Raw genomic sequence first — 26,198 nt, 5'->3', positions numbered from 1 at the left:
GCACAAAACCTTAGAAAGATAAACCCCTGGTCCTCAGATTGGATCCTGCAGTCACAACTACGCTTATGATTGTACTTCAATTTTCCTTTGCTTTACAGACCTGTGAAGGTTTAAATGCAAGGATTGGTTGGTAAGTTACCTTTTTCATTTTCATTGTAACTGAATGGCCGCTTCAGGAGGCATTTTCCACTAGCAAATGGAGTCTGAAGTGGATTGTCTGATCATCTCGTTCTCCTGTGATTGCCCAACTGTGCTGCGGCCTATGCAACTGTTCATGCTATAAACTAATTAAATACATTTTAACCTCCTCATGTTTGTTCATCAATCATTTGCATGTGACACTTTGTATTATTGCTCAGCAGATACTATGGTACTACACCATTCTGTAATGCGATACAGTATTTTGATACAGTATTTTGATTTGAGTATAGTGTGTTAGATGTTAGATGATTCCAGATTTCCACGCATTTTTCAAGTTTCTTTTTATACAGTCAGGTCACTTGTCTAGTTTACTTCAAGGTTGAGGCAAACACTACATTGCCTTCAAAGTAGCTTACAAGTCAATCATGTTATGCTCTGTTCAAAACTCCAGCTGTAAATGTCAGACTGACTGATCTTTGATCCCCTGCATCCCATTTCCCCCCCTTTTAAGGAAGATAACAGATATTTCTCTCTATCCATTCATCTGGGACATCACCTTATCCAGTGGTGAAATGCAATTTTTTTTACTACTGGTTTTGTGGGCGTGGCTTGATGGGCGTGGCGTGGCAGGGCAAGGATATTACCAAATCTCCATTCCCACCCCACTCGGGGGCCAGTCAGAGGTGGTATTTGTGGGTTATCCGAACTACTCAAAATTTCCACTACCAGTTCTCCAGAACCTGTCAGAACCTGCTGAATTTCACCCCTGATGTCATCCTTCCAGGATGTCTCAAAACGGGTCGGCCCAACCAACAGCCAGTTGCTTCAGTGCCCCCTGAGGGGCAATCCATCCAGATGTGGGGGATGTGAAGTTCTTCCCTCTGCCTCCAATATAATGCCCGGATCACGAGCTTCCCTTTTCGAGCAAAACACCGGAGAGAGCGTAAAAAGGTCGTTCACCTTTTTTAAGGGAAAGGAAATGAAGGCGTTTTCAGAAGCCCGCAGGCTCATCTGAGCAACAAGAGCCGTGTGGGTGGCGCAGCAGTTGCAGTACTGAGCGGCTCAAGGTTGACTCAGCCTTCCATCCTTCCGAGGTCGGTAAAACGAGGACCCAGATTGCTGGGGCGGCAATATGCTGAGTCAGTTAAACCGCTTAGAGCTTGGAAGGCCCTGTGAAGCGGTATATAAATTCAAGTGCGCGCGCGCTCTCGGAGCCTCAATCCAGACCCCCGGGTTGTCTTCGGCCAGCCCGGCCCGCCGGAGGAGGCGGGGCTTGAGGAAGTGACTTCAGCCGGCAGCGTTTGCACGCGTGGAGAAGGAGAAGTCCCGGCGCGCGACTTGCCGACGTCCCTGCCTGAAGGCGCTGGAGGCTGTTGCGCTGGTCATGGCAGTGGCGGCTGCTGGTACCTTCAGGCTCCTTCTCAGGGCAGCAGGGAAAGACAATGCGGGCAGGACGACGACGGCGGCTGCTGACCTCTCCGCCGGGCTTTCTCTTGGCAGCGGCGGCTTCAAAGCGAAGCCTTACTGCACGCTGTCTCCGCAGCAGCAGCAGCAGCAGCCGTCCGCTCCGCCTCCGGATATGAAGAGCTACCTGTGGAAAAGCTACAACGAGGCCAAAAGAGTCACCAAAGGTGAGAGAGAATCGGGGGATGCGGGTGGGTTTGAGAGAAAGTTGCCCCGCAAGCCGAGCGCGCTCGCCTATCTTCTTGGCGCGGTGCCTGTTGCACGTTTTAGCGCCGGGCGGCTTTGGTGCCTTTTCAAAAACGAGGCTTCCGGCTTCCCTCGCTGCCCCCTCGAGGATCGCAGAAAGGGGGCTCGCCCGCCTCCTCGTCTCACTTCCCTCTTTTGTTCCCTCTTCGTTTTGGGCGGGCTCCACAATGACTTAAAAAAAAAAAAACCCTTACTCGACGGTGAGTAAGGTGATGCGCTTCAGCTTCGACGTGGGGAAAGCCATCTCCTTGGCCAAGGTCACCGGGGAGAGGGGGGGGCAGGTGTGTCGCCCTGCAATGGCTTGAGCTTAGAATCTGAGTTGAGCAGGTGATAAACCAGGCAATAGTAGGTGGTACTGGATTTGTAAGTTGTGGGGGAGGATGCCTGTACAAACAAACACAGAGTCCTCTATCAGTAAGAACATTGGGGTGTTTTTATGGATGTCCTGGTAGAAGAACGGTATGCTGTTGATCTCTGGATAATGTATAAGGAAATGGATTTAGGAAACCCATAGTAAGTCCTTAGTGGACCCCCCCCCTTGCCTGTGGATAATACTTCAAGAACTCCCAGAGTAAGGTAGGTTAAGCATCCTATTTGCTTAATTCTAGGCTGCAGACAGGGATGAAATTCAGCTGGTTCTGATAGGTTCTGGAGAACCAGTAGCGAAAATTTTGAATAGTTCGAAGAACTGGCAAATACCACCTCTGGCTGGCCCCAAAGTGCGGTGGGATTGGAGATTTCGCAATATCCTTCCCCTGCCATGCCCACCAAGCTATGCCCACAGAACCGGTAGTAAAAAAACATTGAATTTCACCACTGCTGCAGCATAAATTACAGCTCTATTAGTTGCTTTAATGTTTACTTTTAAATAAAATGGGAATATCCAATCAGAATCTCCACAACTTCAGTAGTTGTAATTTGCTTCTGCCTCATAGGCAAGTTTAGTTTAGTTTAGTTTATTGTCATTGCACCTCGTACAACAAAATTAAATGCCACCTTCAGTGTACATCATACATAGGAACACTATAAAAATAAAACAAAAACATGCATCCTTCGCATTTTACACAATTGAATGGAAAACCCCTGATGCTGCATTAATATTACACTATACAGTAGAATTCAATATAGTAAGCAAGGATTACCAGGAATCTTAGGTAGGAGGATTGCAAGCAAACATACAAGAGAATCAAACGAAGCTCTGCCACCAGGAAGAGAATAATTAAATCAGAGGCATTTTGAATAAGAAGTACTGGGAATAAAAAAAATAATCAAAATGGAGGTAATCCCTAGGAAATACTTTTTTTAAAGAAGAGACATGTGGGTAAGTTTTCTATAGGGGCCCCTTTTCTTTTTAAAATGTAAAGAAATCGTTAGGAAACATTACTGCCATTGCAGAATTCCATCTATGCTTAGTTTGTTGCAGTTGATAGTAAAAGTCCGAGCTCCGTTCAAAGCGCCACTATAAAGTATGCAGTTGGGACATGCCAGGAATGACTCTCCCAGGCATATTCTGCCCATCTCATATAGATTATCAAGGAAGTGGCTTTTGTGAATCGTTACCCACACATGAAATCAATGGGGCATGGTTAGTAATGGCCCTTACATCCTGGCACGCTTCCCCCCCCCCCCCCCCCCCGAGGACAAAGAAGTTGAAGCCTCCTGTAAGTTTTCCTAGACAGGAATTATATGGCTCTGTATAACTCCACCCTGTATAACTCAAGGGGTTAAAATAGCAGAGTTTTTGAAAAAATAAAATGAGTGATTTCATCTATTTTTATAAAGCATTATAAAATATCGTCAGCTTCTCAGACATGGACTTGGTTGCAATGAACCACTACAGTGAGTGCAATGCACTGTGGCGGTGACCTTCCTGGGAATAGAGCTCTAGTATATCTCTTTCCTGACAGCTTCTACTCTGATGACCAGCATATTAGTTGGATGTATCATGAAGCAGCTTTCTGGTCTTTGGAGATGGACCTGTCAAATCTATCCTATTTAGAAGTGGAAGAAGATTAAGAGAGGATTCAAATGACTTGAGGATTGAGATGCAAGTTACTACATAATACAACAGATGTTGCTGCACTTGCTAGCTGGTGTGGGTGATAATTGCGCTTGAATAACAACCAGGAGGCCATATTTATTCCACTCCTTAAAATTCTAGCTGCAGCTTACCTCTGTTGGTGAATTTTGACAAAACTGGAATTTACCAGCAATTCTTTCAAAACATTAACAATCATTTTTATCTACGACATGAAAAAATAATCTGAAAAGTCCATTCCTGATAAGATATCTTTTTCTTTTCCTCCTTTTAAGAGAGCTATGCTTCTTCAATATTGTTTTTTTAAATAAAATAAACTATGAAACATAGTAAAGGCATTGTTGAAGGTGTTAGGCCATTTGAAAATCGAGGAAACGTAAGAGATACTAAACTTTCAAAAAATGATTGTGGATCAGTTTGCTTTTGGGGTTCCTTTGAAACATTTATGTCTTCAGCAGCAAAATAATAATAATGATAGAGCTGATCAGTGTGACATAGAGAAGGTTGGTACATAGAACCAGTTCTGGTCTAGCGGTTAAGGCACCAAGTTAGAAAGCAAAAGAGACCATGAATTCAAGTCCCACCCTACTCATGAAAGCTGGTTGGGTGACTTTGGACCAGTCAACCTCTCTCAACACAACCTACCTCACAGGGTGGTTGTTGTGGATAAAATAGAAAAGTGTGTTGGATATTTCACCGTCTTAAATTATTTGTAAAAATAAAAGTGGGATATGGAATGAATGAAAGATTCAGGATGGTATGAAGATACTTTAATTCAAACCTGGGAAATTACTTTGCTGCTATGAGCATGCTAGAAGACAGAGACGTGGGCTTTCTATCACAATGAGTTACCTGGGCAGCAAAGCTTATTAGGAAAGATTCAAACTGGAGAATGAACATTCAGTATAGGCCTCTATTGGTTAGAAGTTTTAATTGGACTTGGAAACCTATAGGCAACTATTTGCAGGGCCTCAGCACAGCTGTCATCTCATTATGATGGCTCACTTGTGATTTCAAAGTCAGTCCTTTGCAGAGCGCATTGCTATAGTCCAGGGGTGTCCAAACTTGGGAACTTTAAGACTTGTGGACTTCAACTCCCAGAATTCCCCAGCCAGCCATGCTGGCTGGGGAATTCTGGGAGTTGAAATTCACAAGTCTTAAAGTTCCCAAGTTTGGTCACCCCTGATCTAATTATTTCATCTGTCATTTTAAATATATATATATACAGATAGTTCTTAACTTACGACTTAGATTTAAAGTTCTAACAGCCACCCCTCGCTCTCTCCGCAGAGCCAGGGCACCCCCACCGCCGGTGCCACCGCCACCACATGGCTTTTTCTGTGGCTTCTAAACCGAGTCTTTCGGCAGTGGCTGGTCTGGGCGTACTCTCTATGATTGTGGGCCAGCTGCTGACAGAACGTACAACCATATACCGTACGCCCAGAGCGGCCACTGCCGGAAGACTCTGTTTGGAAGCTGCAAAAAAAGCCATGTGGTGGTGGCGGAGGTGCCCTGGCTCTGCGGAGAGAGCTGGGCCAGGGCATTGTGAGGCTGGCAGGCGCGTGAGTGAGAGAGGAACAGCTGCTCGTGCAACCCCCCCTCCAGGCGTCCAGAGTGCCATTCACTGCCATTTTGAAGGTGTCAAGCCGCGGGAATCGGGTGGCGGCAAACAGGTGCTCATGGGGCTTGGCGATACCCCTAGGTCAGTGAATGGCGCTGTGCCTGGCGGAAAAGGGGGTTTGCCGGGTGGCTGCTCATGAGTGTGGTCGCTTCATGGCTGCTGTGTTGCGCTGCTGCAATAGCGCAACACAGCCATTCGCCCCTGAGGCTGGGAGCCCTCTCGCAAGAGAGCAGCCGCCCGGCAACCCCAAAATAATAAACCCTCCCCTCATAATAAGGCCCAAGTCATATTTTGTATGTAAAAAGAAAATAAGACCCTGTCTTATTTTCGGGGAAACATGATAATACGAACATGAGTTAAGATATTTGGCATTTTTTCACAATGCTTTTCAAATGAGCTGCTGCATGAGTTAGGTTAAATTTTCTCTCAAGATTTTGTGCTGCAGTTGCAGAAAGTATATTTCATGTATGCTTTCATACTTTTGTTTAAATAGGGCAGATACATCATGCTGCTATGCTAAATTACGCCTGTTTCAAAGTACTATTTGTCAGGTAGCATATGCATTTTATTAAAAACCCAAATTATGTTACGTGGCTTCAGGATTTAAAGAGTGTTCCCGAATACATTCATTTACCTTATTAGGTAAGGATTTTCATGCAGCAGTTTTATCTTACTAAGATAGTTGCAGGTTTTGTAAACAGTTAGAAGACAGAATGCTGAGTGCTGGTACATTGTAAATGAGAAAGTGAGCTATACAAATCATGGAGTAGTTTGGTTTGCTTTAAAATTTTTGTGCTGCATCAAATACTTTGGGCAATTTGTAAGGAATATAAAAATTAAAATGCAAACCAAGAGGTAATATTAAATTCAGCAGTAAAAAACAAGAATCAAATAGTTCAAACATTAAAATACTGAGGTCAAAATAATGAGAACTGAAAAGTTGGGCAATGAACAAAAGGTTCTTTATGTGGTGTCAAGATAACCACAAACAGAAGAGAACTGACTATCTAAATCTTAGAGGCAATCTACCACAATGCATTTGTTGTTATTGCAATTGTTGGCAAAAGTAAAAGTTTTTAATGTAGCCTCCTGAGACTAAACACTTTAGCCATGTATTTTGCTACATGTATTGTCCCCAAGACTTATAGCAGTGATGGCGAACCTATGGCACATGTGCCACAGGTGGCACACGGAGCCATTTGTCAGGGCAAGACACTTCCAGTTTGCTCGGAGGGTCGTTTTGAGCGCTCCAAAGGTGTCAGGGAAGCCTCCAGACGGTCCCTAAAGCCTTCGGAACACTTAAAACAACCCTCCGAGCAAACCGGAAGTGTCTTCCAGTTTGCTCGGAGGGTCGTTTTGAGCGCTCCAAAGGTGTCAGGGAAGCCTCCAGACGGTCCCTGAAGCCTCCGGAGGGCCTTCGGGTGGGCGGGGGAGGCTCTTTTCACCCTCCCCAGGCTCCTATAAAGCCTCTGGAGCCTGGGGAGGCCGAAAAAAGCATGTAAAAATGGGGGGGAACACCTGTAGTGTGCGCATGTGCACTGGGGGGGTGTCGCGCATTGCATTATGGGTGCGGCACACCCGCACACGACCCCCCTGCGCTCCCCCCACTTGTGGCACGCGAGCCAAAAAAGGTTCGTCATCGCTGACTTATAGATTTGGTTTTTTTGTAAACATAAAACCAATGTTTTTTAATGTTATAAAATAGGCAAGCTGTTACATACTTACGTACAATCTTTATATCTCAGTCTAATTTATCTTTTCAATCTGTAACTTTTAAATATATAATGTTAGAAAGATGAGGTGATTATTTTAAATTTAGTGTAATAAGGAAAGAATGATTATATAGTGTAAGGATGTCAAAAGCTGTAGAAACTTTTAAATTGCTCAATAAAAATTAAAGAATACCCCACATTGGTAAAATCAGTGGGAATTTTTCCTGGTTTCATATGTCCAAGATCTGCTTTTTGGTTTTTCTTTCTACATACCTTCTATTGATATTCTGTTTTGACATTTCTAAAGGCTGCTTTGGATTGGAGGAAGATGGAAATCTCTTCAGTTTTTTAATCTCTCTGTTGTACATAAATATCTAACAATGTGTTCGGTTGGTGTTAAAATGGACTTTTATCATACAACAGAAGAACAGGTTATTTTGTCATATGGCATTTATACGTTCATAGGTCTGAATCTTTGTGAAGTCAATACTGCATTAATAAATTGCATACAATACTCAAGTGCTTCAGTGCTGTCTCAGTTATGATCCATATAACAAATGATTTATGAACAACTGAGCATCATTACATTTAACATAATTCATTTCTTATATTTGCACTTCTTTCAGTGAACCCAGGATAGCCTAAATGGCCTTCCAGTTTTATCTTCAAAGGAACTTGTGTCCCGAAAAGCTTCGACCTAGGTCATACCACATGCTGAGATGTCCAATGCACATTTAAAATACAAAAGAGCAAACCATTTCAATAAGTATTGGTCAGGCAAAGAGTATCCAGAACAGGAGCCTCTTCTTGCGTTTCAAAGACGTGTTGTTGCCTCTTAAGCTCCCGTTAACTCTACCAGCATGAGGAAGTAATCTGTTCATGAAAATGGACTGGGGGAAAGTTCCCAAGAATCAGATCACGGGACATTTATCTCAAGGGGAACAAATCAGAAGTGCAGCCAGCCACAAGTTGGGTCAGTGATGATCTGGGACAAACCCATTCTTCTCTCACTGAGCTCCATTGAACAAAGAGAGAGGAGATTGAAATGCCATCCCCATAATGAAATCTCATAGATGATGGTGTGGGATGTCACTATTTAACTGTACTCTTGGCGTGTCGCTTTGGTTCAGCATCTCAATGTAGACCTCTGTCTTCTGGCTTACAGAACAGTAAATCCCCAGTAAATGATTACCGTACCATTTCCCCTGCCTTAGGACCAGGACTGAGCAAAACGTGAAACCCAGCAGGAAAGATCTCTGCAAGGGGCAATATCTCTTCATCCAGCCACATTTCGGTGATAGATTCCATGTACTTTCGTCTGCAGTTGTGGATTAATCTGTTTATTACAGATGGATTTGGTGTTCAGTAACTTCATCCTGAGCTCTGAGTTAATAATAATAATAATAATAATAATAATAATAATAATAATAATAATAATAATAATAATAATAATAATAATAATAATAATAATAATAATAATAATAATTTGAATTTATTAGCCGTTCCCTTTCCAGACAGGACTCGGGGCGGCGTACAATGGAGCATATAGAACATAAAACATGTGTACAAACACATAAACATACATATATACAAAGACACACATGCACGGAGGAGGTAACAAATTACAACATTTAGACAGTTAAAAATCACCATTAAAATACCCCAATTGTAAAAAACCCAATGTACAATTAAAATTTAAAATTTAAAAAGACAGTCAGGAGGAGTAAGAAAAATTACGGTTAATTTTTAATTTTCCCATCTGGCTTCTTCCATGAAATTACCCATGTAAATGGCAAGCAGCAAGTTTATTGCTTAGCTTGCAATGGTGGTGCTTTTTGTTTCTCTGTTTATAACCTGATCTTCCTTTGGGAAAATCTGAGTGACCACTATCTGAATGAGCTACTGAACAGATCAGAATCCACCTCAGGTTAGCTAAAGAATAGCATTAAGTATCTTTTATGTAGATGCATCCCATTTATGATATATATTATGAATACCTATTCTTGAAAAGGTGTTTCTATGTGTTTTTTTCTTCCATAGACTTAGTCCCTTCAATCATGAGTAATTTGTTGAATCCGGATGCTATCTTTTCCAACAATGAAATGAGTCTCTCAAATATAGAAATCTACGGCTTTGATTATGACTACACTTTGGTCTTCTATTCCAAGCATTTGCATACATTGATTTTTAATGCTGCCCGGGACCTTTTGATCAATGAACATCGGGTAAGATGATATACCAGGATGGGGTGGTGCTATAATATCCTGGAAATTCAATTGTATAGCAAGAAATAAATTCTGGATAAAAAGCATATTATGGAAAGCTATGTTGTATTGACATAAATTATATTACAGAACTTTCATAAATTTTCCAAGTGGATTCAAGAATGTAAATTGGCAAGAAGTTGACTTCATCGCTTTTTCTTGCATAGGACATGCACTAATTCAGAATGAATTTAGCTCATCCAAAATTAAAAATTTAATATTAATTTCTTAGAAGAATCTGAAATCATGATGTCATCCTTAAAATTGATCATTTATAGGATACCCTTCCCCAAAGTACGTGCTCTCCAGATCTGCCAACCATAACTGCAGAATTCACAGGAGTAACCATATTGCAAAATGAATTCTGGGAATTGATATCTGCACATCTGGAGGGGAACATAGGGTAAGGTTGCCTTAGAATCTGAATTAGCCTAAATTCATGAGTTTGGGGAAAATTGTTTGTCAAGAGCTTTGAGGACAAGCATTATTACTGCTATGTTATCTTTCAGGAGTGGGGAATTTCATTCCTAACTCTACTGTACAGTCAACTTATGACTGGTCATTTAGTGACCAAAGTTACAATAAACCCCCAAAGTTGATCACATGATGACCTGCTTTTCAATTGTTCTGACTGTAATAGTCAGGCTTCGTAACAATCATAAGTCAAGGACCACCTGTACCACTTACCTGGATGATGTCAGTGGACAGGACAGTTCTTGCTTCAAACTTGTGCTCTCTAGGTCAAAACTCCACCTTACAGCCATTATTTTTTGGAATGAAGTGTAAGGGACCATTCTACCCTGCCTTGCACTATTTAGAAGAAATGTACAGATGTTATGCATGTATTTATGACATTTCAGAGGAGGGGAATGGCCTCCCTGGGCAGGTGCAACCTAATTACATTGAGCTTATATAGTTTTAGCAAATTCTATATAGCTAATCCTCAACTTATAACCACAGTTGCACCCAATTCTATAGCCTTTTTGGCATTGTTAAACAAATCACTGCAGTTGTTAAGTTAATCATATGATTTTTAAAAGAAAATCCAGCTTCCTCGTTGACTTTGCTTGTTGGAAGTTGGCTGAGAAGGTTGCAAATGGCGATCACATGACCCTGTGATGCTGCAACCATTGTAAATACATACTGAATTTTGACCCAGTGATCCCAGGGATGCTATGATGCCCATAAGTGGGAAAACCCATCATAAGTTACTTTCATTGAACAATTGCCAAACCAAAGGTTATAAGTCAAGGACGGGGAGATGAAAATGTTCAACTTACAGATTACTGCAGTAATGTGCATGATATAAACCCTAAAAATCCCTTGGTTTGAAAGTAAATAGAGTCTTCGTTGCTGATTTTGCTGCCTAGAATGCTATCCCAACAAAAGGACTTCATTGAATTAGTAAACACAAGTATTAACCCTCTGTATACTATGAGGGTGTAAACATTTTTTGTCTATGTGAACTGAGTTCCCAATATAGTTTGTTAAGCATACAGTACCCAGTGCTGCATTTCTGTCCAAAGGTCAGTGGCTATATATTCATAACTATAAATATCTTTGTAATAGTAAATAAGAAATTGGATCTTAACACACAACTAGTTGCAATCTCTGGTTTAGTGCAAGCCTGGAATAGAACTATTTTTATGGAGCTAGTCGTTGGATGGAACCAAAATAATGGCCAAGAATTACCTGTGATTTGTCATGTGAAATAAAACTAGATCAAGTGCAATTTAATGAACGTTCCCCAGCTTTCTAAGCTCTGCTGAGTAGAGAGAGTAAGTGTGAAATTTTTTTTCACAGAGCCTCCTCTTCTGTAGAGGCATAATGGATGTGAATGGAAAGAAAGAGTAAGCAATGAATATTTGAATTTAGAACTGGCCTTCCCATGGATGCATGAGATTACATATTTGTAATGCAGTTGAAATTAAAATAACAGGTAAAACTATACTGTAGTTTAAGAGGGTGGGTTTTTTTGCTCTTTTATTACTCATCTGAAGATTCTTACGATAGCATGATGTCTTATTTTGGGAACAAACAAACAAATAAATAGTTCCTAATTTTAAAAATTGTAATGTTGATGCCTTTGATCAGATGACAAAGTTTCTCAACGAATAGGTTTGATTGAATTTTTTCAAACAATGTTATTGATATACAGGAAGGAGAGAAATGGGAAGGAAATATTAACCAACATTTTTCGTAACAGAGTCTTTTAATTGCGATATCTAGCACTGTTGTAATACCTTGGATAAATAGAACCAGAACTATTTTTTCTACATTTAAATTGTGCTTTTTCTCTTCCCCCTTCTTAAATTCCATCCATGGTGTGGCTACAGATTAGGATGTAGCTTTCCTGATAAAAATTGGAAACAAAAGAGGCATTTCATAGAAGTAGAAGAAAGGGAACTGGACCTCACTAAATCTATTGAGATGTGTTTCCTATGGCTTATATTATGTGCTAAATTACTATTGTTTTTATGATTTTGCCAGTATCCTGCAGAAATCCGAAAGTATGACTATGACCCGAATTTTGCAATAAGGGGGCTTCATTATGATGTGCATCGGGTAGGTATGGATTGTTTATTTGGAACTTCAATGGTTATTATCTGTTTTCATTTCTAATAGTCTGAAATAGTTGTCAGGTGCAAGCTAGCATGCTTACTTTTCAGATTTGAAATAATATTTATAGAAATGGTATTAGGAATTAAATCTTATGTATTAAACCCAAGGTTCCTTACAATCTAATTGACCAATTATGTGCCATCAAACTGATTTTGATTCCTAGCAACCACATAATAGGTCTCCTCTATCATGATCTGTCCCTCTCCTGTTCTTTCAAATCTCTCAATGGCATACTCATTACCACCATTGATCCATCCACTTTGGTTCTGGTCACCCTCCTCTTCTCTTTCCCTCCATGTTTCCCAGCATTAGAACCGTTTCTAGAGAGCGGGGTTCAAAGTGGGATGATTTGAGCATATATATATATGCTGATCCTGTTGGCAACGTTTCAGCGAGGTCTCACTCGCCATCTTCAGGCTGTGTTTTGGGCTTAAAGTGTGATCGGAGCTGCCGTCTTTCTATAAATCTTGGTGGGGGTGTGTGGAGTGCTGGCTTTGTTTCAGTAAGTGGAATGATTGGTTGTGTGGTTGTATCATGATTGGTAGATTGGTGCTGATTGGTGCTGGCTGTGTGTCTATTGTTGTTTCGTGTTGTAATGGCGTGGGTAGTGGGTGGGGCTCATTTGTTGACTAGGGCTGGTTTCCAGATGTCTGGTAGGCGGGAGGTATTGTCACATTTATTCATGTTGTGGAGTGTTTCTATATTTTGATAGCTTCCATAATTATTGTCTTGTTGAAGTGTTCTGTTTTGGAGATTAATCTGGTTCCTTCAAAATTGATTTCATGTCCTGTATTTTCTATAAAATTAGCAAAGACATTTATCAATGAATATTAGCCCTGGTGGGTTGCTGTTATGCAACTCTTCTAAGATTTCTGATCATAATATTTAATTGGAGACACTGATTAACTGAAGTATATCTTTAAAATATGTAGCAGTAAAGGCAAACAAGTTTCCCTGAAAATTAATCAGAACTGTTTAGGGTGATTTATAAATTTAGCCTGTATTTTTTTCTTGCTTTAAAGGCATTATTAATGAAGATTGATGCTTTTCACTACATTCAACTGGGAGCTGTGTACAGGTGAGCCAGGAAGCATTTTTTCCCTCTGGGGGACCAGTAATTCACTATAATAGCAATATATAAGTAGAATGAACTCCTGCCTTGTTTGGCTATCATCAAATAGTCATCATCAACCATATTCTCTATGCAGCACTTTGACTTTCACTTTGTTCTATCTTCTGCATTAATGGAAAAACCCAGAATGCCATCTCGAGTCATTCTTTAACCATTCTTCCCATTACATCCAAGAAATACAGATTATAGTACTTAAAAAAGACAGGGCTTGAAAGTCAAATTTAAAATATAAATATGTATGTTTAGGCGTTTACCAGTAGAAAAGAGAGAGCAACAGATGGCTGGGCTGTCTCTTAAGAATCACCAGAGTTATTAAACTGATTCTCTGCTGCAGTAAAGGTCTGAGTGAGAGAACATTTTTTTGGCCGAACTAAGTCAAATCTATTCTTTAGCTGGAGTGGATTAGCTAAAGACTAATGTTCTTGCTTCCAGCCGTTAAACTGTACTGGCAGGCTGCTAAAAACATTCCACTGTTTGCAATCAATGTTGCTAACAAGATTGATTCTAAATATTTTTCAGCATGAATCACCATTCTGTTTGTGCACATCAAAAATTCAGATATACGCATAATGTTAATTCTGCAAACAGTCTTATTGATTATTCAGTCTGTTCAATTTCTGCAAATGTTTAAAAATTCAGTTGCATGTCTCTGAAACAATTGTCTTCTATTAGGCTGCATTCCTGCATTTTAAAAATTGGGATATAACCTAACTGTTGCATTTACTAAACAAAAAACAATGGCATGCTATATAATGCTAGATATTTTTTTAAAATAATAAAGAGAATTTATCTTTAAGCTACAGTCTTTTAAGCTAAGAGGTTTTAACCTAGAAAATATTTGACCCAAATTGGTGGGCAAAAATGTTTGGATTTTGCTCCTTAATTAGTATGGTCTTCAGAGATTTTGAGGAATCGAAGACTCACAAGATGGAAGATGCTAACTGAAAACGTTATCCTAGCATTTAAAACTGAATATTTTGAACTCTGTTACTTGGAAGTAAACCCACTGAATTCACAAGGGCTTAGTGCTGTTTAGATATATTTTGCACTTCCTTCAGTCTTTGAGCAGTTACCCATACAGAATACCTTACTGGGGAGAAGATTAATTATCCTTTGCCACTTTGTGATGACCTTTGGAAAACCCATGAATTAAATAGGCTTGGGGGTACTTTGCAGGCTGAATGTCATGCACAATACTCTTTGTTGAAATTGAAACCTTTAATTTAACAAATTGTTATGTCCTCAAACACTGGTGGCTAATTTTTGTCATGAAACAAAGGCTGCCAAGTGCATTAAGTCTTTTGGATAGGCTTAAACAAACCTAAAATAATATTAGAGCACAGGGGAGGGAAGCAAAATGATGAGAAATTCTTCCAAATGTAGAAACATTTAGATCCACTTATTTTCACAACTTCATCATGTTGTTGTCCTGCTCATCATATTTTGTTTCTGGTCCCTCAAGATAACAGTATAGTAAAAGAAAACATGTCTCCTCCAAGTGTCAAAAGGTTGTCACTGTTATAATCTTAATTACTTTACATTTCTGATGCTTCATTGTAATCTAACAGCTGGGAATAGCGCTCCTACCTTCTAGTATTATGCTACTACTGAGGATAATAAGAGTTAATTATTTTATTTAATATATTTTGGATTGTTTCTTAAATAAAAGCATCACAATGTGGATTGCACAATATTAACTATTCAACAAAAGCAACACATTTAAAATATTAACAATCTAAAAGGGGGGGGGGGAGGAAAACAGATGCAGAATAAGAAACTGTTCCTCTTGCATTCTCACAGGGAAGGCCTAAGTGAAGAGGGAAGAAACAATTGGTTTCTTAACCATTTCATGCAACATTTCAGTACAGATTATGTTGTCAGAAAGAAAGCTCACTTGTGAACTATGGCAATAAGATATTTCTGTTCAAGGATCATGCGGTAGGGCTTTCCTTGATGTTCTTAGGAATCAACAGCTACTGAGCTTTGTTTTTGTAATTTGTTTATCTCAATTAGCAACTAGAGAATTTAGAATTGTTCCAACTACCAGTATTTTGCTTATGACAAGCTAGGAAATGGTATATATACCTATTAATTTGTAAAACCTGCTTGGCTTTTGCATTGATGTCACTGCTGTTATTGCCAGAGGATTGAATGTTGTGCCAGATGAAGAAGTAATTGCTATGTATGACGGTTCCCATGTGCCCTTGGAACAAATGAGCGACTTCTATGGAAAGGTAAAACTTTTTTGGGGTGCTTTTAATGTATTTTGTCATTCCCTTACCCTTCTATGTTAATTTGCATCTTAATGCATGATGTTGAAACTTAATAAAGGTATTATAAAAAAGAAAATAAACTTATATGAGTCATCTACTGTTAGGTGGAAATTTGAATTCGCATAAGTATGTTCTCCTTCTGCATCTTTTGTAGAATACTAACTTACAGCTAGGCATCTCATTACTTCTGCTTCTTTGCAGGGAAAAAGTCTTAAAAGATTTTTAAGATTTCAAAATTTAAAGCAGTAATCTAGGGCATATTTAGAATCTAGGACAAATCCTTTAAAATAGAAAACAAGGGCCTTCAATTCTTAGGGGCTAGTGGCCACAATTCAAATTTGAGTGTTGTTTTGGGCGTTTTCACCAAGTGTCTCAGAAGGCTTGCTGCACCATAAAACGGATGCCACCAGGGAAATGTAAAAGACCAGTTTGCAGAATAGTGCCTCCATCTATTTAAACATCTTGCCTCTCCCAGCAGACTCCTTCCTATCTCCCTCCTATTGTCTTTACACACCAAAACTATCTAGAGCAGCAGCACCCAGCTTTTTGGGCACCAGGGACCAGTTCCATGGAGAGAGGTTTTTCCACAGACCTGAGAGGACCGTGGTTTTGCGTGCTGTCTGCATCCCGCAGATGGAGCTTCACTTGTTTGCGTGGCCTGGTTTTTGGCATGCAGTGGCCCGGGGCCGATCCATGAACTAGGGGGTTGGGGACCCCTGATCTACAGGAGATTTTAAAAAGTCAAGAAGGCAACTATAACTACATAACCATAACCACCATCTTTGTTACTGGTCCCTTCCCAACAAAGTGATGGAATATAGTTGTTCATTCTTACAGTCTAAGAAAAATTAAAGAGCCTATTTGCAGCTTCTTGAGCTTGGAAATAAAGATCGTGCTGGAAACTTTGCTTTTGCAGTTCCCCTGCTTAATTTTTAATGTAAAACGACAAGAGGGGCAGAGCCTGAAGAATGGCAAGAAAAATACCCATGGGTGCCTTGGAGCCCATCGCCACTAGTTTATAAAACTTAGGCATAAACAATTTAAAAGCTAGCATACCTTTCAATAAAATAGATTTAAATATTTTTCTAAGGACAACAAAGAGAGAGCCAATTGTATATTCATTGGAGATGTTGCCAAAAATTTGTTGTTGTTTATGTCTGCTAATCTGACTAAATTGTAACTGTAATCCAGACGAAGAGACGTTATTATATGCCAGGGATGGCGAACCTATGGCACGCGTCAGGGCATGTGAAGCGCTGTCCTGTCAGCTGGCCAGCGCGCATGCGCGCGCTGGCCAGCTGAGTTCATCTTTTTAAAAGCCATTTTTTGCCCTCCCCAGGCTCCAGAGGCTTTATAGGAGCCTGGGAAGGGCGAAAAGAGCCTCCCCCGCCCCCCGGAGGCCCTCTGGAGGCTTCAGGGACCGTCCGGAGGCTTCCCTGACGCCTTCGGAGCGCTTAAAACAACCCTCCGAGCAAACCGGAAGTCACTTCCTGTTTGCTCGGAGTGTGGTTTTAAGCGTTCCGAAGGCTTCAAGGACCATCCGGAGGCTTCCCTGACGCCTTCGGAGCGCTTAAAACGAGCCTCCGAGCAAACCGGAAGTGACTTCCAATTTGCTCGGAGGGTCGTTTTAAGCGTTCCGAAGGCTTCAGGGACCATCCGGAGGCTTCCCTGATGCCTTTGGAGTGCTTAAAACGGGTTGTTTTAAGCGTTTAAGGGTTGTTTTAAGCGTTCTGAAGGCTTCACGGAAGCCTCCGGATGGTCCCTGAAGCCTCCGGAGGGCCTCCGGGGGGGCGGGGCGGGGGAGGCTCTTTTCGCCCTCCCCAGGCTCCTATAAAGCCTCTGGAGCCTGGGGAGGGCGAAAAAAGCATGTAAAAATGGGGGGGATCGCGTGTTGTGTGTGCATGCACACTTGGAGGGTCGCACATTGCATTATGGGTGAGGCATGCCCACACACGACCCCCCTGCGCTCCCCCCCTTGTGGCACACGAGCTAAAAAAGGTTCGCCATCGCTGTTATATGCCATCTTTTCTGTTGGTTGCTTGCTTGCAGGCAGGCTGATTGAAAGCATTATTAACACTTCTGAAATATCTGATATTGTTTTATGGCACATACATGAATGTGGTATGTTTGCTTGCAGAGTTCACATGGTCACACTATGAAACAGTTCATGGACATCTTTTCCTTGCCTGAGATGACTCTCCTGTCTTGTGTGAATGAGTATTTTCTGAAGAACAATATTGACTATGAGCCGGTTCACCTCTACAAAGATGTGAAGGTATTGGGCTATCCCAGTGTGACAGTCATCCATATAACAGAGTTTTCCCAGCCTGATGCCTTCTAGCTGTGCTTTACATCAACTCCCATAATACCCATTCTTCGGAAATAGGATTCTATTTCTTGATGCATATTCCACATGATTATTTTTTCACTGCTAAGAGCCATAATCCTTCAGGTCCAATTTTTTTTAAAAAAACCAATTACTACAAAAAATGTGGTAATACCCTTATGTTAAAACATTATGACCCAGAGAAAACTTTATAGCTTGGGGTTTGTTTGTTTTTTTTGGCTATTTTAAAAATATGAAAGATGTTAGCTTCATTCAGATTTAGTTCATGTTTATATATGTGTATTTTCTTGTTGACAAATCTAGTTACTGAAAACCAGATTTGGGTCTTTGGAAACAAAGTTTCTGGATTTTGTGGTTGTAAAAAATATCCTTCAAAATGTGTGAGCAGTGTCTAAATATCTTAAAAGTTGAGTGAAAACCTTGATTAGGTAACTGAGTGTCAACAACATGTGGAAAAAGTGGAAAAGGGACAGGGCCACTGAATGATTGATTCAACATATCTACTGTAGATTTCTTTATTTGCATGAATTTGTTATTGACTGGCAGATTGGATGAAAAACTCTTGAACAGATTGTAGTCTTTCCATACTTAATCTGAGAAACTGCAAGGGGGGAAGGAGGTAAATAGACTTATAAACATTTAATATTTTACTCAGTTTCCTGTTATTAGCAGAATGGAATTATTCATAGCGAGCATCTAGATATGAACTTAATTTACATAATGTATACATCAGAATTCAATTTCTCTTAGAAAGTGGTTCATTTTGGCATAAAACTACATTAAAAATGTAAACAGGATTTAGCTAATGGTTTATGAATCTGGCTTGTTAGTACACTGATTTTTAGACTGAATTTATGAGTCGGCGTATTAACATAATTTGAGCAAATTGCTTTCATTTAAACAACTTGAGCAAATACAAAGTTTTAACTTTGATATGGGCCACCTCTTATTCTGAATGTTGTCTAGGCTCACCCTGAACCATCATCGGGCTTATTTGGTTGTGTGAGCTCAGATATTATGGTTTCTAAAACATGATTAATGCTCAGTGTGTGCAAAATAATTGGGGTTTTATTTGGGAAACAACTATTAATCTATAATATAATGCAAGTTTGAAACCAACCTATTTTCTAATCATAAAGCAAGTTGAGCAGTAGGAAACTAGAAGATATTACTAATAATCCCTGAGTGAATAATTATTTTCTCGGATAGCTTTCAGTTTTGCTAGTCACAGGTTGGCTAATACCTTGTCTTGCCATGCTCCCAGCAATTTACTTTATCAGCAACTGAAATAATTATAAAAATTGTTGGAGGTAGAAGATCCTGCTAATTAATTTCTTTGCCCAACAGATGTAACTCTTATATAGAGAAGTCAGTGGTGGGACTCAAACATTTTAATTACCGGTTCTGTGGGCATGGTTTGGTGGGTGTGGCTTGAGGAAGAATACTGTCCATTCCCTCTCCACTCCATTGGAAGGTTACTGCAAAAATCCCATTTCCTCCTGATCAGCTGGGACTCAGGAGGCAGAGAATAGATGGGGGTGGGGCCATTCAGGGGTGGTATTTACCAGTTCTCTGAACTACTCAAAATTTCCGCTACCGGTTCTCCAGAACTGGTCAGAACCTGCTGAATACCACCTCTGAGAGAAATATCTCATTCTCCCTTCCATTTTTCCTAACAGGATTCAATCAGAGATGTACACATCAAAGGGATAATGTACCGTGCAATTGAAGCAGATATTGGTGAGCATGAGTGAATTTTTTACCATGTATTACACTTCCAGAGAATACCTAATATTAAATAAAAACAATGCAAGTGATTTGCAGGTGTTCCCTGCTAAACATTATTTTTGTTTAAAAACAAATTTTCAAGATTTCATGGTGCTTATATAACACCTTGCAAGATTTTGGTATCCAAATCATGGCATTTTTAGAATCATTTTTAGAGGCATGCTACTTCTTGTAAAGTTTGGGGTAATTTAAAAAATGAAATAAAATAGAGTGAATATGAAAAGATTATCAAACCTTTGCTTCCATAATCCTTCCCTAAAAAGTAAACTCTTTGCCTAATGTGCTTTGGTTTGTTGATGGAAGCTAAATATTTAGCAAGTTCAATTTCATCTTTGTCCAAAGCTTTCTAGTCGCTCTTTATTTTTAACTATATTCAGCATTGATTTCTGTAAGAGGTCCTACAGTGATAGCGAATAAACTCTCTAATCTTTTTCATAATAGACAATAACTGAAATAAATTGCCTTCTGTTGGGATGCAAATGTGGCAAACCCAAAGTGAATAATGTTATAATTGAAGTTGCATGCTAAGTGCATTCATATGAAGGTGCGTAGATACTTATGAATTTTAAAATCTTGGCACATGAAGTATTAAACTGTTTAGGTAATTTAAGAACATAAGAATTTTTACCGGTAAGATAAGAAGTATCACATATCAGCGTCTAGAAAATCCTGTTTTTGCAGGCTGAAATATTTATACATGTTTCATTATTAGGAACAACTCTTGAGATGCCACAAGTTTACATTTTGGTAAAGCTTAAGTTCTATATTTAAGATTTGTTCTGAAACCAATTTTCTATGCCAGGTCAAAACCTTATAGCTTTCTGAGCATGTCTCTGAAATCTTATGATTGGACCATCTTTCAGCAATGATTAATTTTAAAATGTCAGCAGTTCATCTACATGGTACATCTAGGTGGTTTTCTTAAGAACTGACTTTTATTTATAGAAACCAGTCCGAAAAAAATGGAAGGGAATGTCAAAGAAAATAGATCCAATTTTACATGCAGTGATGCCAGTTTCCATAAAAAGGCTATTTCCGTGCATTGGTTCATACGTCTGCAATGTTTGTCATTCAGTCAGCTACCATCAAGGTCATATATTGTTGCCATGGTCCAGTGTATATGTGTGAACTGAAATCTCCAGTGCTGTGGCAACTATGTGGAGCATCCCCAAAGGTATGGGCTCTTCAGTAGTACTGCTTAAGTAGCCCTAATAATAATTAAACTTTTAGCATATGAGCAGGCTTTTCATTGCAGTTTTTTCATCCAAAATTGCTTGTTTTTATTAGTAATGCTCGATTTGGAATTACATGACTTTGCAAAAAAGGAGAAGACTTTGCTATAAATATTCATTCAATTGAAACGCTTTGTGATTGTTTTCTCTTATCTTGTTCTCTTCTAGAGAAATACATTTGTTATGCTGAGCAGACACGTGCTGTGTTAGCAAAGCTGGCAGCTCATGGAAAGAAGATGTTCCTGATCACAAATAGCCCTAGCAGCTTTGTGTAGGTGGTTTCTTTGAGCATAAACCCGTCAAAAATTTCATCTTAATGTTAACCATTAGTTGTCACTTTAACAAATCCAGACTGGTTATACTTGTGTTATTAAATGTTGGATTACTTTTATAGGGACAGAGGCATGAAGTTCATAGTTGGAAAAGATTGGAGAGATCTCTTTGATGTAGTCATTGTCCAGGCAGAGAAGCCAAATTTTTTCAATGATAAGAGAAGGTGAGTTCCTTGCTGCTGAGTTATAAATATCTCTAAGATGGCCTTTATCGTGATGAACTCGCTCAAGCATTACAGTGAGCCAGAGAAACTCTTCTGAAAATGTGCTATTGCCCAACTGCAATTGCTCCTGCATGGTCCCCAGGCTAAAAACTTGCACTTGAGCTGCTGTGCTCTCTCTTTAGAAGAGTAGCTGAGATATATCTTTTGCCAACTCTTTAGAATAAGTTTATTTATATCGTTATCCTCCTGATAGTATTGCTTGAATATATTGTATGTATGTATCAGTGGTGGGTTCCTGCCGGATCTCACCGGATCACGCGCTCCCTTTCGGCGCTGAACCCGGAAGTACGTTCTGGCCCCGCCCTTGGCGACGGGACGACGCTTGCCTGCGCTCCACCAGCTTGGCTGGGACCGGAGACGTTTCTCTGCTCAGCAATGTCTTCAGTGGAGCGGTGGCAACCTGGCAGGCTGAGCCTGTGTCCCTTTCAGGTGCTCCGCTCCGCTGAGGAAACGTCTCCGGTCCCAGCCGAGCTGGTGGAGCGCAGGCAAGCGTCGTCCCGTCACCAGGGGCGGGGCCAGAACGTACTTCCGGGTTCAGCGCCGAAAGGGAGCGCGCGATCCGGTGCGATCCGGCAGGAACCCACCACTGGTATGTATGTATGCATGTATGTATGTATGTATGTATGTATGTAAAGGTTCCCTTCGCACATATGTGCTAGTTGTTCCCAACTCTAGGGGGCGGTGCTCATCTCCGTTTCAAATCCAAAGAGCCAGCGCTGTCTGAAGACATTTCTGTGGTCATCTGGCCTGCATGACTAAATGCCAAAGGCACACAGAACACGGTTACCTTCCCACCAAAGATGGTTCCTTTTTACGTGCTTTTGAACTGCTCGGTTGGCAGGAGCTGGGACAAGTAAAGGGAGCTCACACCGTTACACGGTGCTAGGGATTTGAACCACCGAACTGCCAACCTTTTTGTTCGACATGCTCAGCGTCTTAGCCACTGAGCCACCGCGCCACTGCATCCCTATATATATCCATACCCTTACTAGGATTCGAACCTGGGCTGTTTTTACATATTCGGCAGGTATATTAACCTCTAAGCCACAAGCTCTCCCACTTACCAGCTGAGCCAAGGAAATGATTAAGTGTTGTGTTAAATATCCCATATTTGGGCATACCAGATGCTTTGACAAAACACTATGTGTGTGTGTGTTTATGTATATGTGTGTGTATGTGTTTTTGTAGATTTTCACGGGTACAGGTATGCAGGTCTTGGCGTATTTGGGTTTTTTCCTGTGTAAGAGTTGTTGCAGAGAAATCAAATCCAGAAAGCACACACAGGTAACTGATTCAGCTGGATTCATTAGGTATCTCTTTCAAAATTGCTGATTCCTCCCTCCCTCCTTTTTTTTTTTAGACCTTTCCGCAAAGTGACAGAAAGGGGTGTTTTGCTTTGGGACAAAATTCATGAATTGCAGAAAGGACAGATTTACAAGCAGGTATTGCGTTTTTTATTATTATTATTATTTTAAAAATATACTTTCAAACCAGCTAACAATCATGCTGAAGTAAAACAGAAAATCCAAACAATTGAAACAATGGTTATTAATATTTGCATATATATATATTTGCAAATATGAAATATATATACATGTATATATACTTTTCGTAGATTTTCACGGGTGTAGGTATGCTGGTCTTGTTGTATTCTGGTCTTTTCCAATGTAAAATAATCTCAATCTTACACGGGAAAAGACCATACATACATACATACATACATACATACATACATACATACATACATATATATATATATATTTCAAGCTATTTAGCTCTCATCAGCTAGCCATATATACATACATACATACATACATACATACATACATACATACATACATACATACATATATATATATATATATTTCAAGCTATTTAGCTCTCATCAGCTAGCCATACCCTTACTGGGATTTGAACCTACAACACAAATATAAGAATGCAACATTAAAAATAAAAATATGGTTTTCTGCCTGGATGGTTTTCTGTAATGAGCTGAAGGACAGAAAGAGGGAGTAGTGAGCTTCCTCCCATATTTGGCATACCAGGGGTTGTAACACACACACACACACACACACACACACACACACATATACGCAATCTTATTTGTGCCATATTGTTAGGACTGTGTTGATTAGATATTTATTTATAAAAATAATAAAGATGGGATAAAAATAAATGAGTATGCATCGTGAAACATAAAGATAAAATAGATAGCTATAAATAAAACTAATTTCATTCCCCATCATTCTGGATTTTTCTTGCTTTGTTTAAAGGAAATCATTTTATTTTATTCATTTTAAATTCATTTTAAATTGTAACAATATAAATCATGGAAAGGGGGCTGCAACTCAGCAAATGAACTCCATTACCTTAAAAAAGCTTCTAGTTCCAGACCTCAGATTGGAAAAGCCTTCTGTCTGAATACTGTTAAACACAACTAGTTACTCATTTTAATCAATACAGAGATTATTGATCTGATTTGCTATACTGAATTTTCCTGTAATCAACTTGAACTGTAATAGTCTGCAAGTTGAAACAGTAACTCCAGAATTACCAATGTTCAATGAAAGCCTGAATAACACAAACTGAATTAATTGCTTTCATTTTCAGTCATAAATTCAGCTTTTGACATTGCCATTGGTTAAATCTCTGAAATTCTATTCAAAGGTCTAGAAAAGATAGAGACCCCCAACCAGCTGTTACCACTTCAAATTGTATCATGTGAATTAAACACTTTATCTTCTGAGTTTTATGAACTGCATGTGCGAGGCAAAATAGTCCAAAATTATTGTCTAGTTAGGCAACAGCTATTTTTATTACTTTCCCCTGTCCCAAAAATTGATCTTAAGAACATTCCTTAAGGCATTACTTAAAGGAGAGAAGCCTAATTTAAGCAACCAGAGCCAAGGTGGCGCAGTGGTTAGAGTGGAGTACTGAAGGCTACTTCAGCTGACTGCTAGCTGCAGTTCAGCAGTTCAAATCTCCCTCGCTCAAGGTTGACTCAGCCTTCCATCCTTCCGAGGTGGGTAAAATGAGGAGCCAGATTGTTGGGGGCAATATGCTAACCCTGTAAACCGCTTAGAGATGGCTGTAAAAGCACTATGAAGCAGTATATAAATCTTAAGTGCTATTGCTAATCTTAACCCATAACCACCACCACAACAATGTAATCTCAGGGCTGGTAGATTAGAGGACATTTTGTGTTAATGAGAGCATTGGAATCAAATTTCTAGATTAACAGTAACAAAATTTTGCTGGTAACTCGGTGTTTACTAATTCCCTTCCCCTAATTCTTTCTTTTAGGGTAACTTGTATGAATTTCTGAAACTGACTGGTTGGCGAGGTTCCAAAGTCTTATATTTTGGTGATCATATTTACAGTGATCTAGCTGTAAGTACTTTCTTCCGTATGTATGTATGTTTGTATGTATATATATATTTAATGAAGCTGGTGTGATCCAGAAGAGTGAGCTATGTATTATGAAATTAATTAAAGTAGAGGGCTACTTTGAAAATAAGAAAGGGCAAAGCACCACATTTCTGCAATAAAAGTGGGGAAAAGTCATGAGTAGGATTAGTCTGGTTTTCAGAAAAACACAAGGCTCTTACCTTATTGCTATGTATATTTTCTGAATTTGTTTTATACAGCTTTCAGCAGCCTGTTTCTTCCTAGTAGCAAACATTCTGCAATAATAATTGAAATAGAACTCAGAGTTCCAAATTTATAACCTTCCTTGCACCTGCCGGTACAGATTATACTGTTTTTATATTGTTAGAAATTGCTAACCAACCTGTTGCAAGAGAAAAATATCTCTCTGATTTATTTAATCCAGGTCCTGTTAATATTTTACCATTTTCTGATCTTAAACTCCTTTCTCTTAATTTACTCACCCTTTTTGCTTCTGACCAAACAATATCTGATCCATTGTGCTTTATTTATTTACCCCTTGCCCTTAAGTCTGGTTCCTAGTTTAGAATGGGTTTGTTCAATACTTTTAATTATTGCATGACGATATAACTTAAGATGCATTTACGTAAAAGTATAGATATCTTTGGATAGCATCTAACCTGAAAGAATAGAAAGTAAGCTCTAAATGAAATTAACACAAATGCTTTTCTTTTCTTTTTTTCTTTTGTGTGATCATGGTTGGCAAAAAAAGGATTTGACCTTAAAACATGGCTGGCGTACAGGGGCAATTATTCCAGAATTACGAAGAGAGATTAAGATCATGAATACAGAGCAATATATTCAGACTATGACTTGGCTGCAAACCCTCACTGGATTACTGGAACACATGCAGGTTTGTTCTTTATTATTTTTTTTCATTCTTCTCATCCCCACCCATTCATATCTCAGAGGCTGCCACAAAGAAGAGGGAGTCAAGTTCTATTCTCCAAAGCACCTGAGGTTAGGTCGGACAAGAAGCAATGGGTGGAAACTAATCAAGGAGAGAAGTAACTTAGAACTGAGGAGAAATTTCCTGACAGTGAGAACAATTAACCAGTGGAACAATTTGCCTCCAGAAGTTGTGAATGCTCCAACACTGGAAGTTTTTAAGAACAGTTTGGATAACCATTTGTCTGAAGTGGTGTAGAGTTTCCTGCCTAAGCAGGCGATTGGATTAGAAGACCTCCAAGGTCCTTTCCAACTCTGTTATTCTATTCCAAAGATCCATGATTGATTGCATTTGCAGCTCCATTTTTTTCCATTGCTATTATTGCAAATAAAAATGCACAATATAAAAACCATCAGAATTGATGCA

At 39.6% G+C, this 26,198-nt stretch overlaps 1 protein-coding gene across 1 annotated transcript in view; it reads left to right on the top strand.

Annotated features, from left to right (window-relative positions):
• Positions 1 to 1,358: 1,358 nt before the first annotated feature.
• NT5DC3 (5'-nucleotidase domain containing 3) overlaps positions 1,359 to 26,198 on the top strand; it is a 31,858-nt gene continuing 7,018 nt past the window's right edge. Inside the window, exons 1-12 of the mRNA XM_081958492.1 lie at positions 1,359 to 1,772; positions 9,263 to 9,447; positions 11,977 to 12,051; positions 13,131 to 13,186; positions 15,384 to 15,474; positions 17,651 to 17,788; positions 19,540 to 19,600; positions 21,049 to 21,151; positions 21,275 to 21,376; positions 22,797 to 22,878; positions 24,740 to 24,826; positions 25,596 to 25,736. Coding sequence (XP_081814618.1) covers positions 1,526 to 1,772; positions 9,263 to 9,447; positions 11,977 to 12,051; positions 13,131 to 13,186; positions 15,384 to 15,474; positions 17,651 to 17,788; positions 19,540 to 19,600; positions 21,049 to 21,151; positions 21,275 to 21,376; positions 22,797 to 22,878; positions 24,740 to 24,826; positions 25,596 to 25,736 — 1,368 coding nt within the window. The 5' untranslated portion in view covers positions 1,359 to 1,525. The remainder of the gene's footprint in view (positions 1,773 to 9,262; positions 9,448 to 11,976; positions 12,052 to 13,130; positions 13,187 to 15,383; positions 15,475 to 17,650; positions 17,789 to 19,539; positions 19,601 to 21,048; positions 21,152 to 21,274; positions 21,377 to 22,796; positions 22,879 to 24,739; positions 24,827 to 25,595; positions 25,737 to 26,198) is intronic.

Source organism: Natrix helvetica, assembly GCF_964273705.1.
Source record: "Natrix helvetica genome assembly, chromosome: 6".
NCBI lineage: Eukaryota > Metazoa > Chordata > Lepidosauria > Squamata > Natricidae > Natrix > Natrix helvetica.
This window is presented reverse-complemented; position numbering and strand designations above follow the sequence as displayed.